This window comes from Lytechinus pictus, chromosome 11 (assembly GCF_037042905.1).
Source record: "Lytechinus pictus isolate F3 Inbred chromosome 11, Lp3.0, whole genome shotgun sequence".
Classification (NCBI taxonomy): Eukaryota; Metazoa; Echinodermata; class Echinoidea; order Temnopleuroida; family Toxopneustidae; genus Lytechinus; species Lytechinus pictus.
This window is the reverse complement of record NC_087255.1, coordinates 14,717,632-14,735,935: the sequence shown is the minus strand read 5'-3', so window position 1 is coordinate 14,735,935 and position 18,304 is coordinate 14,717,632. Positions and strand designations below refer to the sequence as shown.

At 34.8% G+C, this 18,304-nt stretch overlaps 1 protein-coding gene across 2 annotated transcripts in view; it reads right to left on the bottom strand.

Moving 5' to 3' along the window:
• LOC129270858 (phospholipid-transporting ATPase ABCA1-like) overlaps positions 1-16,729 on the bottom strand; it is a 67,451-nt gene extending 50,722 nt beyond the window's left edge. For both annotated transcript variants that reach the window (XM_064106841.1, XM_064106842.1), the window contains exons 1-4: positions 16,640-16,729; positions 12,841-12,982; positions 10,749-10,930; positions 6,398-6,522 (exon numbers count right to left, since the gene is read on the bottom strand). In XM_064106841.1, coding sequence (XP_063962911.1) covers positions 6,398-6,522; positions 10,749-10,930; positions 12,841-12,962 — 429 coding nt within the window. In that variant the 5' untranslated portion in view covers positions 12,963-12,982; positions 16,640-16,729. The remainder of the gene's footprint in view (positions 1-6,397; positions 6,523-10,748; positions 10,931-12,840; positions 12,983-16,639) is intronic.
• Between the last annotated feature and the right edge of the window lie 1,575 nt (positions 16,730-18,304).

Genomic DNA, 18,304 nt, shown 5'->3' with positions numbered 1-18,304 from the left:
GTTGCCCCAAGATCTCCCTCAAACAATTTAGCAAATCACTATCTTACATAATGTAGACTGATGGCATACTGACCTGCATAAATTGCTTGATGCAAAAAAAAGTAGCCCTTTATTTAAAATTAAAAAAATGGTCTCCAAAGTTCAGCAACCCTATCACCCAAAATGTGAAGACAAAATAGCCCATACAAATCAAAATTAATCACTAAAATGATCGATGGGAATATACTGTATTAAAGCCAACTAGAAAATTAACAGAGAAGGTAGATCTATATAAAATCAATATAATACATGAATCAAAATAAAAGATAGAAAGACAAGGGAGAGGAGCCGAGAAAAGTAAAGAGAAAAGAAAGGAGTGACAGAAAAAGGGGGAAGGGGGGAGGAGAAGGGGGAAGGACAGTGAATGAGGTGGAGAACATAGGTACAATGTAACCTAGCAATCTGCAGTTAATAATTTAACGAATTATATGCTTCAGGACCCCATTGGAAATACATTGTATATAAATTGTAAGCCTTTCGGCTTTCATGGGTTATCCTGTCAAGGTATTCTTTAAATCTATTGTATCGCACATAACCTGTGATATTCTTCACAAATAAACTCAATCAATCAAAAGAAAGAGAGCAATGGGAGGGGGGAGGCAGGGTGAGAAGGAGGAGGTGGACAACATGACAAAGCAATCTGCAGTAAAAATCATTTTAACCATTCTTTGCTTCAAAACCACATTCCATGTCACGTAGAATAGAATTTCTTAAAAAGCCAGAGGAACGATAACAAATTTGATCTTGGATCCACAGGGATGCAATATATCACTTTCATCAATATGTCTGTTCATCCTGTTTTTCAGAGCTCCAATCATCAATATTTCACGGCAATATGTGAGGGATGTAAATCCATAAACGAGACCGAATTTCCTTTCCTGGTATCCCAGGGATAATTGTGCGCATATCAAGTTCCCCCACTCAGCCTCCAAATCCCCAATACGGATTGAGAGAAACTGCACAAAATGCATGATCAGTCGTTCATACAAGTGTTGCAATGGATTTTTTTTTAAAGCACATGTACGTTGTAAATACATATCTTATAAAACAAAATATTTATTTCCCAAGAGGATTAGTTTTTGATGATGTCATATCTCCACTTGTTCTTTTGTATTTTATTATATGAAATCAGGTTTATTCAAGAATTTTCTACCAAGAACTAAAACAATTGGATTGACAACTGATTAAGTGCATTTTGCCGCAACTTATTTCATCATAATGGAGACACATCATTTACACAGTATGAAACATTTATGATTTCATGTAATAACAAGAAAAAGGAAAGTGGGGATGTGACATCATCAGCCCACCTGATGAATATTCATGACGATGTGCATATAACTGTTTTCACAAAATATTGATAAACTTTAAAATTCAATAACTTCGTTATTTGTTATCCGATTTTGCTCTGTGAATTTTTCTCTATTTATTCATAATTTAGATATAAATATTCTTAGCCTGGACCATCCCTTTAAACAAATCATCTTGCTCAAAACAACATTTTTCCTTTCATTCCTGGAAATACCTCCATTCAGATATCAAACTATCACAGATCAATATCTATACAGGGACCGACGCTGACAAAAAAAAAGCTTTATGAAAGTAGATCAAGTTCATTGTCTGAGGGAAGTTGAGGGAGACACCTGTGCCTGTACCTGCATTTTACCTTTATCTTACACACTCCACTTGGCATTGTGTCAAGAATTTGTTCCAGGGTTTTAAACATGAACGTCAAAATTTGACGTCACTCACACATTTTTCTCTAGTGTTGGTTGACAGCCTTTAATATTTAAGTATCAATATTGCACCGATACTTGGTAAATTGAAATACATGCAGACGTACGTATTATACATGTAGGTCAGGATAAAAAGATAATGGTGATTGATGTGTACATGCTCTCCATGTTCAAAGACCAGGGAATAATTTTCCTGGTATCGCATCGCAGTTTGCTCCACATTTTTCAAAGACTGCTACTGTACATAAAAAGTATTTTGTGTTGCAGATACATCTCTTGTATTTTAATACATGTTAGGACTGAACAAAATCATGAGAGCTTCTCTCTTTGACCAAAAATGTGAATCAAATTGAAAGCAAACTTATTCCCTGAAGACTACATGATTGTAATGTCCTTGAATAAAACAGGCTCCAATATTTTATCAGAGTAATTTGTGAAATTAATTATTTTTTTAAATGTAACTTCCTTCTTTTTGGTCCCTTGCTTTTGAGGCAGGGAGAGAATTTCACAGGGAAGGGACTGTAAACTCTATTTATCAATATCCAATTGAGTGCATACAGACACATTTGGCAGTGATATGCGCTATTGATATATTATTGGTATTATTTTTTGCATGATACACTTTGAAATTGACACACAAAAAACATTGCATTTACATGTACATGTATGTAATAAAGAAATATTCATGTATACCATTTCATACAATTCCTTTGAATTGATTGACGATAATTGTTATGTGAGTTTGGCAATTACACAATTCTTGCGAAACCTTTTGAAAGACAACGAACATCCTGTTTTATACACTTATAATCATCATCATTCTTTTAAACATGACAAGTACTCATCACATTATCCAGCAATTTAAAAACCTAGAGAAAGTAGGCAATCAGAGAAATTCATCACGCCCATTTCCTTCCTATTGTTCAACCAGTGTTATTCTTTCGTTTCTTGGATCTATTTCCAATTGCATATCCTGATTCATCAGGAAGGAAAGGTACAGGTAATATTAAAGATTGGTCAACATTAATAGATTTAAAAGATGATCATTTTGAAATATTTGTAAGAAATATTTCTAAAAAGTACAAAAATCAAAGCCAATATTAAGTTTTTACTTCTATTTCTCTTAATGGTAACAAATTTATAAAATTCGCTTTTAGATTTGAAAACAAATTTATGATCTTTGCTATTTGAATTCAGGATGTAGATGTACTGTATGGTGTATTATCAAATCTTAATGTTGAAAACATTCATTTTTATGGAAAAATATGTTAGAAGATGGTTTCTAAAAATCAATCCTTCAAACGGTTGTAACAAAAACTTTATGGTCAATACAGGTTTCCATGACATTTGCTTTGGCGACAATTGCTCTGTTATGAATTCGACACACTAATGGAATCGCAAACTTGAACCCTGGATTTAACACTATAGGCCTACATGTACATACCCTATCCTAAACCTAACCACACCTACATGTAAAATAAAACCCTATTGCAACCCTAACCCTACATGTACATGTATATCTTAGACAAAAAAAAGCCCAGAGCAATTGTCGCAGGAGCAAATGTTGTGTCACCACATGTACATGTAGGTCCATAGGTATATGTACTCAGCATGATTAGCATTCGTAGATGTATGTACCGGTAATGTGTACTCAATAAAAAAAATGTGCATGATCACTGGCCGAGTCTCATTCATGTGTACATGTACTTCCCAGTCAATTTCATTCAGTTGCCTCACTGCTAAAAATAGCTCCTTGGAATAATATCTCCCATGTGAGTTCATGCTAGTCTAACAGGAAATTAAGCATTGAAATGTAATTAGGATAATTGTTGTGTTATATAAGTATCCATAATAAATTAGAAGCTATGCTATATATGTAGTCATACAGTACTTCAATGGGACTTGACCTACTCATTAATTGCAATTCCTATTTGATTATTTCCTCTGGGTGATTAAAATGTTGAAACTGCCAGGATTAAAGTTTTTTTTTTGAGAAAATTGAGAAAAGAAAGAACATTATGAAATACATAATGGATTACACTTTTAATTTATCAAATGAATGTTAAAGATTTGACTGAGATGCCGTACTCATTACCGTCCTAATACTGGAAACAAGTGGAAACATAACGTGTAATGAGAACGGTCTTGGAGCAGAAGTGGAAGCGATCTTCCAAACATGTTTGGAAAACCAACTCGCGATGTAGTTTTCAAGATCGCTTTGCAGTGTTAAACTTTTTTTGGCGTAAGGACATAACTGTTCTTCGGGAAGCGATCTTCGCACATGTTGCATGTAGAATGCCTATGCTGCGGTTTCAAATTTTGCAAAAAATTGAGAGCGTAGGGGAAGGCGGGGTAAGTTGAGCATAGGGGCAAGTTGAGCCACCACCCCCAGGCCAATAATGAATGAGTCAGACATTGTGGTGGTGTCATGTTTTGATGACCCATTACATAACCCTCAACCCCACCACATTGTTTTCAACTTTAAAACAAAAAGTATTTTTATAGAGGGAAAAATACAAATTTCAGCCAAAAAAGTAAAAAAGGGTGTGAAATAGATGAGTGCTTTTTACCCAAACACGTCTTTAAATATAATAAATAATTAAGAACAATATTGTTAATAGCCCAGGTATGGATTCTAATTCTTGTCATAGTCTTTTACATGATGAATGCATAAGAAATGTGTGGATGTGAAAATATCGCATTAAGTTCAGGCTGGGGTAATTTGAGCCAGCCAACATGGGGCAAGTTGAGCCATGGTTATTCTTACATGTATGTTAATGAATAATAATAAAAAAAAACCTTAAAAAGCCATTGATATGCTGGCAGAAAGGAGCAAAATCACATGACAGTGCTTTTACTTTTAGAGGATGTTAATATCTATAGAGAATTAGCAAGTGAAAAGACTTCAAATAAACACTGACATGCTGGTTCTTTCTGGATACATTTTGTACATAGTTTTTGTGGCTCAACCCCAGAAAATGGCACAACTTACCCCACAGATGGGGCAAGTTGAGCCATTAAACATCGTTTTTTTCAAAGGTGACAATGACTTTCAGTGTGGGGGTAGAAAGTTATATATAGGTGAAAAACATTTCCCAAGAATTAAATTCAAAGGCAAGGTAATTATTTCTACACGATTATTAGTCATATCAACTCTAACATGCAAAATGCAAAGTGTCACAACTTATCCCGCCTTCCCCTACCAATAGCAACAAGATTGTTTTCCGTAAAGCGGCTGTGAATGTGGATTTGAAAATGAGAATGATAGACACCTTTCTCAATATATTTTCTAAAACTAGTTTACTGGAAACCGGTTCAGGAAACCAGTTTGGAAGATTGCTTTGCTAGCGTTCCCATTTGATCACCCGAAAGTGGTTTTCAACATAAAGCGATCTTGTTGCTACGGGAACACTCACAGTGGGGTAACATGTTTCGCACAAAATTTGAAACCACATCGTAGGCATTCTACACACAGTGTGTGGAGTAGCGTGCATGCTCAAAATGTGTGAAGATCTCTTCCCGAAGAACGGTTGTGTCATCACTTACTCTATTACCAGTTTAACGAGGCAAAGCGATCTTGAAAACTATATCGTGAAGTGATTTTATGACCCGGTTCGGAAGATCACTTCGACCGTTCTCATTACACGTTAATCTAGTTTCCGCGAAAATAGTTTCCAGTAAACTAGTTTTACAAAGGTAGTGAGAACGGTGTCTTATTTACCCTGGTGCAACCTACATGTACAACCAAAATATCATACATGTATGTAAACGGTAACTTCAATGCTGCTAATCACAGATGGAAGTGAACTACAGGTAAAGGGTAATCTTTAAGCTACTACGTCCCAGTTTAGTCTTTTTTTAGGGAATGAGTAGTAAGTGTCGAATGAGAATACTCGCAGCTGCATGGCAAATGCATCATATTCTTGTATCTGTTTGAAATTGTGTGCACAATTTGTATGATAATGGATCATCTTCTCCAGCAACATTTCAATAGTTAATGGCAAAGCTGAACTATAAATGGTTATCATTTCTTCAACAAAAGCAGAAACCCTCTTTAGCATTTGATAAAAAATCAGACCTGAACAGCTAAGAAAAAAATGTCGCTCAAGGAGCCGCTTGGCCAGGTGAAAAATGCTGGAAAGGCCTAATGTGGGGCCAAAGGCAGCAACACATTTGGTCAAACTTTGGAGGTAGTTACTGCCGCAGCTGCTGCAGCTGAGACTACTGTGTCTCAGCTCAGCCTTTTCTCACTGTAACCACAGGTGGGGCCAAGCCTTGACTCAGCCACGCTTTCGTGTAAAATAGTTTAACATGGCGTTCCATAGGACCGCACACCCCCAAAATACTGATTGTATAGTGTATACATGTACATGCAAGGCACATTCCAACAAAATATTGAAAGTTCAAATTAAGGCTGAGCTGAGCACCCTACATGTACATGTACTATTCATAAACACACAAAATTTAGCCCGAGCTTGAGCCCCCCCACAGTAAACAAGATAGCCCGAGCTGAGCACCTCATTGTAAACGCTCAAAATTTAGCCTTCAACTTCGCCCAAGCTTGGCCTGGCCCTGTGCACACTGTTAATGCGGCATTATAGTGCCACTTTGCTTTTGCTTACCTCAGCAGGGGTTGGTTTCGAGTTGAGGATGGCATCGACAACATCGGGTGACAGACCCACTTGGCTCTTGAGGTATCTACGCACCGCATCTGGGTCGTCTATTAAACCACTTAAAGATGAAACATCTGAAAGTAAAATTAATGGGCATTATAATGGCATTTGTTTTATAGAGCTCTGGAGTGTATGAAAGTGTGAAGTGGATGCAACCTATCACCACAGTACAAGATACATTACAGGTTTGATACTGTGATCTCTGCTTTTGAAATTGTAATGAATTTTTATTGAACATGTTTGATATTAAATGAGAGATATTACGTCCCCATTTCAAGATGCTTAATAACACTGTCAAGTACAAGGCTACTGTTTGATACTGTTATAAGCTACCGAAAGGTGGCACTGATGAGCTGAGACCAATTTTGTTGAAATTGTTGGACTGTTATTAGAACAAGTTGTGTAACAAAGGATCCTGGTGCGTAATATGATTTAAATAAATCTCAAATTCAGTGAGAATCGATATTCAGGTGTACATGGGGAGGGAGAAAGAACAGAATAGAATCAATATGGAAATGAAAAACAAGCAAAGAACATGATGAGGGAAAAGAAGAAGAAAAGATTGGGATGGGCATAAATAAAAACAAATATAAAGACAATTACTGAAATGAGACTGTAAAAAGATGCATAATAAGGGTTATCATAGTATTTTGAATAGATTTTTTTTTAAATGTTAAAAGCCCCAAAATGATCTCAAAGTCAAACGTCTGTCTCCTGTCTGTCTGTGAACATTGAAATCATTCCTAATAAATGTCATTCCATGGAGGCGACAAGAATACCATCCCTCAATTATCATAGGAAGACTCTTATTTAGTCTGGATTGAGATGCATCATATCATCCTTCTGGAATTGAGGTGTCCCTAGGATGTGTTCATACACAAGCAACTTCATGTTTTAAAGACGTAATATTCACATGGGAAGTGAAGGTGCACCTTGACTTGCTGTTGCTGCCTTGAGAATTCAAAGTAAATCTTGTTTGGTTTTTTTTTAAACAATAAAGAAACATTTGCAAATGAGTTCAGAAAATCAAAACTTTTTTTAATCTCATGTTCCAGAGAAACTTCAGGGATTGCTGTCTAAATCTAATGTAATGCCCCAATAAAACTACTGGTACTCTACATGTACATGTGCTTATTTTCCAATATACGTTCTATTTTTGTGAATTTTGCAAGTCAAACCATACTAAAATTTCTACTTCGATGTAATTTAATTTTGCCTATTTAGGGCCTACATAAATAAAAACTGTGTAAGAATCACAAAAGCCAACAACTGGAGAACGCTTGCTTGAGATATTAGGATAACATCACACAGCATATCCATGTATAGTACCGCCCGCCTCCCAGCCAGATAGTGGGAATGCAATAAACAAAAACTGTTTAAGCCATGTTTACATTTTACATTAAAATACCAACTGACAAAAGGCCTACCATACAGTACGGCACAATTTTATGACGGATTTGAAGATCTTTATTTGTACTTGCTACTCCATAAATCCTATGCAGGAAAACGCGCCGGAACATTTCATACCACTCCAGCACACGCGCTCATGAACACACCTCTCGGTCTTCGGCAAACAGTTCGCAGATGCACATGAAATAAATCCATCTTGAATACACTTTCTGACTTGCAGTATGATTAGTTTGCATCACCTTTCTTGATATAAAAATCAAGCTAGTTTTGTACTCAATAATGCCATCAGACTTCTTCTCTGTTTGGTTACTGATTACAAATGTTCAGGTCAGGATGTATGAAATATCAATATTCGATGCACTAAAACATCAAAAGATGGAAACAGAGAAATTACAATCTACAGTAATGAAATATTATTCATAAACGTGTCAAAAACAGTATCAAATTTAGGATTGTGTACATGTAGGACTACGTGTTATTATACAGAGACTTAATTTCTTCATTATAACCTTATTCATTTTCCAACATGAATAATGATAGTAAATTGAAATGTTATTACTTTTGTACAAGGTAAAAAAAAATCAAGCCAATGAAAAAAATCAAGTATCAGGTATGCCACTTTTTTTTCCAAATAAACTGTGCATAAAACAAGGGCTGGGTCATTACACTTTTTTTTTCACAAAACAATAATAATACAAAATGGTCTATTCAAATACAGTGATATGCATGTATGGAATGCGGGAATCAATATTACATTTATTTTTTATTTCTTAATAAAGTTAGAACTTCTGTGCAAGATCTCCAAAATATAACTTGAAATATTTCATGAAAAAAAAATCAATTTGCATTCCACCTGTGTTACAAATAAACTGAAATCAAAAATTTAAGTGAAACTTTAAAAATAAACTTTCTGATGTTACATGTACATCCAATTTCTAATATTTAAACAATACGAAGTTCCATTTGTGTCTAGCATTCAAATCAACTTCATGCTGGAGTGGACTTGACCTTTAAAAGGTTAAAGATGATGAAAAACAAATCTCAAATTATTTTTCTTATCAGCTATCTTGATATCTCAAACACATTTGATGTATAAATCTCCACTTTACAATGGCCCAATATCAAATATTAACTCAAAGCAAAACAACTATTGATAGTGGAGATATAATTTCAAGCTAACAAAATTCACCTTGACAAAGTCGGATGAACAGACAAACAGGATATGAACAGTTCACTTTGTTCTTCGACTTTGTGCCGGCTCCGTTAGATGATAAAGAATCAGATAGAGGGTCTACTGAAGATTTAGAAACAGTTTTCTCAAAGACACACATTGGAATTTCCAGCTTCTCAAAGACTTTTGAAAGGCTCTCTTTCATTTTCATATCTCAAAGGATGTCTAAATATTTTTGTAAATCAAATAATGAAGCATCACCAAACGTTTTCAAGCTTTAAAAAAAGTGCAGTGACTCTTTTCTCATCCATTGACTCTTTGTGAAAATTTGAATTTGATTTTTTTAAAGCATTCTCTCTCAGGAATGTTTTCATTTTCTTTTAATATTAAAAAGGACTCTTAAAACAAATGTAATGATTGGCTATCAAAAAGCTACAAAAAATTCATGATATCTTGAAATTTTCAGCCCATTCCATGCTTGAGTAACACTTTTATACAGCCCCCCCCCCCTCGGTAGAAATAAATGCAGTTTTCATTTTGTATGGGATCTTGACCAAAATACAATGTAAAATCACATAAATTTATAGATAAAAAAAATATACATTTTCCCCCCAAATCATTCACATCATACAGTTTAGGACATACACATTCTCATACACCAACACTTTGAGGGGGGGGGGGGTAAATTTATTTTAATTGGAGTTTACCAATATGGCCCTTATTTGCCACCTTTCATCATTTTACATACATAATAAAAAGATCAGGCCAAAAGAACATTCTACATGTATAAAAAAAAAATCAAAGAGGTTTAAAAAAACAACATCATCTGGTTCATTAGATACTGTATAATGGAAGAATGGAAGGAACCTGTTGCAACTCATTAGAACAAGACGGGGGGGGGGGGGATGAAGTGATTGGTTTCACTCCAGAAAATATATAGAATTTTAATACGGGTTGTCAATCCATTGACTTCTGGGATTCACAGAGGAAGGGAAGGGGAAGGGAAGGCAGTGATTACACCATGCAAGGTTTGCTCCCAGAGGATACATGTGTGTATCAGCAAAGTATGAAAACCTGGTGTTACTGTTTATGGTGAAATATGACTGTGCAGGAAGAAGCGAAAGAGCGTGATTTGGAGAGAGAGAGAGAGAGGGGAAAGTTTGGCAATAAAGGACAGGACCAGAATAAATAAAAATGAAAATAAAGGAAATAACATTTTAAAAAATCAGTCATCAATTAGATATAACCCTGGTTAAATCTAATTGATGACTGAAAAATCAAATTGAATTGTCCATATTATATACCGATGCTCTCATACTATCAGTTCAACACCTTGTATATTAATTTCTCTCTTTCATACCTTCTTCACCTGCATCTCTGTTTCAGTGACACAACATTTGCTCCAGCGACAATTGCTTCGGGCTTTATTTTGTCTAAGATAGGGCTAGGATTAGGGTTGCAATAGGGTTTCATGTTAGGTCTAGAGTAATTCCAGGGTTGAATTTGGTCATTCCATTTGTATACAAGTGGAAATTACAGTGGAGCAATTATCGCCAGAGCAAATGTCATGGTACCCCCTGTTTCTGCTAAATAGTTGGGGAAAATGAGAGATTGCCTATTAAAGTATTTAGCTAAACTTGACAAATAAATTAATGAAACAGTTTACCAGACAATCAAAAAGAAATGCCCCAACTGTTGCAGTGAAATTCCCATAGTTACCTGGTAATGAAGGGCCGCTAGTGTTTATTTGCCCCTGTGCCTGTTCCCACCAGTTATTGCCCCTATTCCACCAGTCTCCCTGGCGCTCCAGATCCCCTAGCTGGATCAGAATCTTCTCTACATCATCTACAAACGTCTTGTTTCCTAGAATCTTCTCAATGTCTTCTATAAGAATTGATAACCTGTGAAAATAAAAGAAGAGGAGAGACATGATCCAATCAAAAGTCAAGATTCTGGAAAGTCCAACCAGACATCAAATTAATTAAGTTACAAAAATAAAAGAATAGAAAAGTTATAACGTCTTGAAGTTTTTATTTTGTGACATCATTGGTGAACAGATGCCCCATTTGTCAAGCAATATAAATGACCACATTTTTAATGGTTCATGACTGTAAATATTTTCTTATGTACACAAGAGTTGTTTTTCAAGAATGTGCCTCATGATATATCAAATACATGGGTGAAATCATTTTCAATTTTCGGAGAAAATTACATGTACATTGTATGGACATTATTATGGACTTTAATGAGCATGGCGTACAGTTGAACAGTTCGCATATGAAGTCATAAAATTGAAATTTAAAAGTAATAAAGGGAAAATGATTATTTTATGGATTTTTTTCATTGTTTATAATACATTTTCTCTCATCTTTTTACTTTCATTCAATTTAAGTTGACGTCTGGGTCGACTGGGTGTAATTCTCCTTTTATAATCTATTTGACCTATGGCTATTTTTCTTGGTACCAACAGTATTAAATGGACAATTCAATATTGAACATTACTCAATTGTCCCGATCCATCAATGAAACCGTAACCATGTATTTATACACTGTACATGAAAATGAAATGAATGAAATGAAAAATGAAATGAAATGAAATGAAATGAAAAAATGAAATGAAAATGGATCAGTAGTGTCTGATCCTAAAATGAAATCAAAATCCAGGAAGTTGTGGGGAAGTTTATTGGATAAATGGATATCAGTAATAAAACAGTCAGCCCATTGAAATGAAATAAAGTATACATTTCGCTTCCTCCTTAGGCACACAATCAGGATCATGCATGTTTGATCTTTCCATTGGGGGTCATTAACTTTTGGATGAGTAAATACATAGGTCCTTGCTTACTTTGATGAAAGAATGATAAAGTTACAGTATTGTCCTGGTACAGATTGACCTTTTATAAGAGATGAAATTAAATGCACACAAATGCCTTCCTAAAAACATACTGAACATACAGACTAAGGTACAGGCATTTTTTTTCCGGGGGGGGGGGGCTAGTTTTCACAGCTTATTGCTTAAATCTGCAAAATTGGATAAGCTTTTAACTTGCAATAAATGGGGATATTCCAGGGCTTTATTGAGCATTTCAGAGGTTAAATCGCCCCCAGCCCCTGTGTATCTTTTCCCTGCAAAGGTGATAAATGGGACCTTGCAGCTCAGATTTTTTTTAAGTCGAACCAAATATTAAAGGTCAAGTCCACCCCAGGAAAATGCTGATTTGAATAAATAAAGAAAAATCAAACTAGCATAGTGCTGAAAATTTCATCAAAATCGGATGTAAAATAATAAAGTTATGACATTTTAAAGTTTCGCTTATTTTTCACAAACTAGTGATATGCACAACTAGGTGAGTGAGTCGATGATGTCCATCACTCACTATTTCTTTTGTTTTTTATTGTTTGAATTATACAATATTCAATTTTTTTACAGATTTGACAATAAGGACCAACTTGACTGAACCATGAGTACTAAACAATGCTAATTCCACATGTTCAGGGAGGAATTGATCGTTGTATCACTTGACAATGAGAAAATTAGAATATTTCATATAATAAAATACAAAAGAAATAGTGAGTGGAGGACGTCATAGTCTCCTCATTTGCATACCAGCCAGGATGTGCATACATGTATAACTGTTTTGTGAAATTAAGCGAAACTTTAAAATGTCATAATTTTCTTATTTTACATCCGATTTTGATGAAAATTTCAGTGTTATGCTTGTTGGATTTTTCTCTTTTTATTCAAATCGCCTTTTTGTTGGGGTGGACTTGTCCTTTAACCAATACCATCAAAGTGGGGAACTTGTCTTACTTTGCTTGTGAGAAGTCATTGACCTTCCCTGGGACATCACTTTCCAACTCCTCTTTTCGGCATGAGTTTAGAGTATCACACATGAGAGACTGAAGGAAAGGTACCATGCCGGCCGATGGCATTGCTTTGGCGGAAAAATGACCTGTATTGGAAAGAAAACGAGAGAGGGAAAAAACTGATCATTACAAAAACTGAACGAATTAAACAAGAATAATAGTAATAATATTCAAATTTTGTATAATAATAATAGGCATTTGTATAGCGCCATCTATCTAGAGACAATCTATTCCGAGGCGCATTGTTATCATTATTATTACCCTAGCCTTAGCTCGAGCTGCCTTTCAGCGCTCGTGCATTCAAGGAATTAATCCTGCCGGGTACCCATTCACCTCACCTGGGTCGAGTGCAGCATGAAGGAAAAAACGCCATGGTTAGGATTCGAACCCACAACCCTCTGTTTGAAAGGTGAGAGCCAGAACCACTAGACCACTATGCGCCCACATCACGTAAACATGAACTTTCAAAGGGAATTGGATGGTACATGTACTACCAAGCTCAGCCCAGCAAGCCTTGTACAAGCCAACAAGCATTTCAGGAAATTTCTGCGAGGTACCGTACCTCACCTGGGTTGAGAGCAGCACGATGTGAATCAATTAATGCAGGGAGAAGCACATTTAAATAATGCTGTTACACTCGAGACATTTTGTTTGAGTATTTCAATGACACCTTTAAACTTAATTGAATTGAGCATTTATTTAGATAAAATTTAGTTTTGAAAGTGAATTAAGAAATTGCCTTCTGAAGGGATTGAAGAAGAGAACACCTTTTGGAGTAGTACTAAGAGGATTAAATGATTTTTTAATCAAATTTTACGGGGCATACAGCACACTGCCCATCCACCCCCCCCCCTCCTGAAATGAAAATTACCAAAAATAGAAAAAGAATATAAGAGTACACCTTTACCTGTACAGTAGTACTGAAGGGGAAAAAATGAACTTTTGAATCATATTTTACGGGGCATAATACAGCACACTGACCATTATCCCCCCCCCCACCCCCTGTTCCTGAAATGAAAATTACCAAAAACAGAATATAACAAAGTTTAATAGTGCTGATAGTACTACCGGTATTGCTTTGATAGGAACTATTACTATGCCTCCACTAATGGGTCTTCAATCATGAGAAAAGACCAGAAAAAGTAAAAGACAGAAAAGTACGTAAGACAGAAAATGGTATCAATAAAGCCTACAGTATATAATTTGTTTGGCCTATTACTTTGCATTGTCTTTATTAATGTATTAATTCATTCATTTATATTTTTTATAAATAATTTAACTGTTCATATCAGGTCCACTTGTGGGATTTGGTAATTTCCTACATGTCCAATCAATATAGATATGACCCAGATCCAATTATAGTTACATAAGTACATGTATGTACAACTGTAGGGATGCATGTACATCAAATAACCCAGTTATAGTACACAATACTGTACAGAAAAGATAAACACTTTTGTGTAGTCATATGCATGGCCTCGGCAATCAATAAAAATCAATGTTGCGTGACACAGATTGTGTCCTTGTTCATAGTAAACAAAATATTTACATTAGTACATGTAGGTATGTTGACATACATGTATTGCAAGCGACTTTGATAAATTTGCTTGTAATTGTCCTTTTTTTTTTAATGAAGACCACTAAGGACATGTACATGTACAATGCCCGGAGTACAATTTAGCAGCTGGGCTATTCACTATCATTTTTATGATTAACATCATCATCATCATCATCATCACTACCACCACCACCACATCACAACAATCAGTTAACCATCATCATTATCTTTGTTATAATCATGATCATCATCATCATCATCACTACCACCACCACCACATCACAACAATCAGTTCACCGTCATCATCATCTTTGTTATAATCATCATCATCATCATCACCTCCATCATAGTGCAATCATCAATATCAACATCAAAATTAAAAAGAATGTGTGATTGTGTTGAACCCAGCTGGGTGATGAGAGAAATTTAGCTTTAAAAATTATCAATTTTATGGGCAGAATACACATGTACTGGTGCAAACACCAGTTTTCTGACTAGTCTATCGTTTTCCTGACATCCGGGTGTACATGTACTTTTGTTTATAATGATGATAGTTATTCAAGGTGTCATTGACAAGGTGATTCAACCTCAGATGGATTGAAAGCTTCCGTAATATTCTATATGAAGTGCACACTCATTGTACTGTCCTGTAATACATGTAGGCCGCATTACAGTGCACAGTGATTGCATTATACATGTAGGCCTACATATGCTTCATCGTGCTGGAAGATGTTAAAATACAATGTAATTAAATAAATGAATGAATACATGAATGACTAAATAAATAAATAATGTGGAGCGTTGTGGCCCAGTGGATAGTCTTCTGACTTTGAAACAGAGGGTCGTGGGTTCGAATACCAGCCATGGCATAATTTTCTTCAGCAAGAAATTCATCCACATTGTGCTGCACTCAACCCAGGTGAGGTGAATGGCAGGAATGTATTCCTTGAAATGCGTGTGCGCTGTAATCTTAGTAATTACGGCTGCCAAGCTACAGCTGGGATAATAATATCCAAGTCCTTTGGAAGCGCATAGAGACATTATTCATAATGTGATATGCGCTACTGTATACAAGAACTGTATATTATTATTATAAATAAATAAATACATAAATAAATAAATAAATAAATAATTAAATAAATAAATAAAAAATAAATAAAAATAAATAAACAAATGAATGAATAAATGAATCAATAAATCAATACTAGAGCACAGAAAATATACAATATCATTGCACTAAACATTTGAGCCTGACATGATCAAGCATCACCTACATGAAGTGTTGTATTTTTTTTTGGAAAGATGGGAAATACATTTTAAGCAAAAATTTATTGTGCTTTGTTCTGTTGGGTGGTAGGGATGGGGAACACGTCCCAATCCATTCATATACAATGTATAACAAAGAACAATATATATACATGTACAGTTGAGGCCAGAAGTTTACAAACACCCAAGTTGACACTTGCCAAACATCACAAAAATTTACTGTACATGTATCTTATAATATATTTGTGCTATCATGACGAATATGATATGAAACAAATGAGTATGTCATGCCCCTTCATCACATTGCTTTATCATCAGGAGCTGAAAAATATTTAGGTGTCATTTTTTTCCGAAAAATCTTTATATTTTAGACAAATTAAAAATAAAACTTGACAAAAACATTTCATATTTGTGTGAGTTACTTCTCTACACAAACATTTCAGATTACACTTTTTTGTTCAGTGGTGACATATCAGGATAGAAAATGGAATATAAATCATAGATTTGACATTTATAGATTTCTATGAAACGATGTTTGAAAATATATAACAAACTGTAATAGAATACATTTGGCATGAATATTACTTTTTTTCTTCAAAGAAAATTCCACCTGAAATATACTTTAATCCCAATGGCATCCCAATCGTGTGAAAGAGCTATACCAGTATACGTTCTTTCATCTGATACCAAAGTCGTCATGGTAGTATTTATATTTCTGAAGATATAGTAAATTTTATGATGTTTGGCAAGCGAACAAATTTCACTGAATTCCATGGGTGTATATAAACTTTTGGCCTCAGCTGTACATGTATGTTTGCATAACCAATTTAGCCCTTTTCACTGGGGACTTTTTTTTATTTATCTAGGTTTCCATACTAACATGTTTTATACTGAGAATGATCTATTAATAGAGACTTACATTCATGTCTGAACTCTGGTGGTTCGTCCCGTCTGACTGCTGCAAGAATAATGAAGATTACCAATGGCCAAAGTAGCTCTATCAGTATCCGAATCTAAAGTAAAGCACAAAGAAAAAGAGTGAAAACATTCTGATCAATAAACAATTAAGACAATTAATAGTAGTGTACAAGTAATGAAAAATTACATAGTAGTTTTAGTAGTATTATTCTCACATTTAATACAAAGCACCAAAGTAAAACCTGAAAATACTTCTGCACCGCTCTTTCGCCAACCAACCCAGATTTGGGGGGAAGCAATTTTATGTCTTGTTAGGAGCCAGAACCTTTTATTTTTTTTTGGGGGGGGGCTTAAAAATTTTGTGACTTCTGAGCACCATTTTGTATGATAATCTGTGAGTAACTCTCACCAAGACATCTGATAAATCAATCATCAATATTGCTAGACCTGTATGGCAGGCAAACATATTTGCTTGTCCACCCCAACAAAAAGTTGATTTGAATAAAAAGAGAAAAAGCTAACAAGCATAACACTGCAAATTTCATCAAAATCGGATGTAAAAGAAGAAAGTTATGACATTTTTACGTTTCGCTTAATTTCATATAACAGTTACATGTATATGCACATCATGGTTGGTACGTGCAAATGACAGTTACATTATGCATGTCACTGAGTTGTGCTTATCACTGTTTTCTAAAAATAAGCGAAACTTTAAAATGTCATAACTTTCTTATTTTACTTCTGATTTTGATGAAATTTTCAGCTTTATGATTGTTTGATTTTTCTATATTTTTCTGGGGTGGGCTTGACCTTTAAATACTAGGGGCAGCGTTCCATAAAATGGTATATTATGTTGTATAAAAAAAAACATGCAGACATTGTCATGTACATGTATGCACATACTTCCTCTGTGTAATTCTGATTTTACTCCCATGGTACACTGTGTATTGATTGTTTGAAAAATCTAAATTACAGATTTTGAAGGAGAAAAATAAGAATAGAAAAGAAGAAACATGGGATGGCTGTTCTATTTCAAAGCATGATTAGAAATATGTTTGTTACATTGATATACGTGTACATGTACTGTATGATATTTTCCTTATTCTTGAGAGCGTTCCAAATGAGGAACTTGGGCAAAGAAAAATCACAAGTCATGAATTGGATATTACAGGTTAATGGTAGGTGGTACAGCACATCTAAACATCAAATGTGTTCATAGCCAAGAGCAGTGGTGGTTGAAATCACAATAAGGTAGAAATTCAGATTCCTACAACTCATTCAATCCATGATGAGTAAATTTTTCAGGCATTCTAGTCCTTTGTTCTATGAATCAAAGTCCATCTTCAATTCACATTTTGTACCAGGTACTGCTCATTTTATAAAACCTATTCAAAATCCCCATCAAAATGATAAAAATGAAGTGTATTGGTTGATCGCCAGAGTATAAAATGCTGTTTTGAAAACGCAGAATATGTTTGAATGCAGAAAGAGTACGCAATTGAATTTGATGAAGATCACTGCACAACTGGAATAATGTGAATAATTGCCTACAAATACATGTAATTCTCTGCTTGAATGAAATCATTGTACACTTTTTAATTGTATCCATTGAAATTGGGTGTATTTTATTCAAAAATATGTAAATTACATGTTACACTTTTTAACT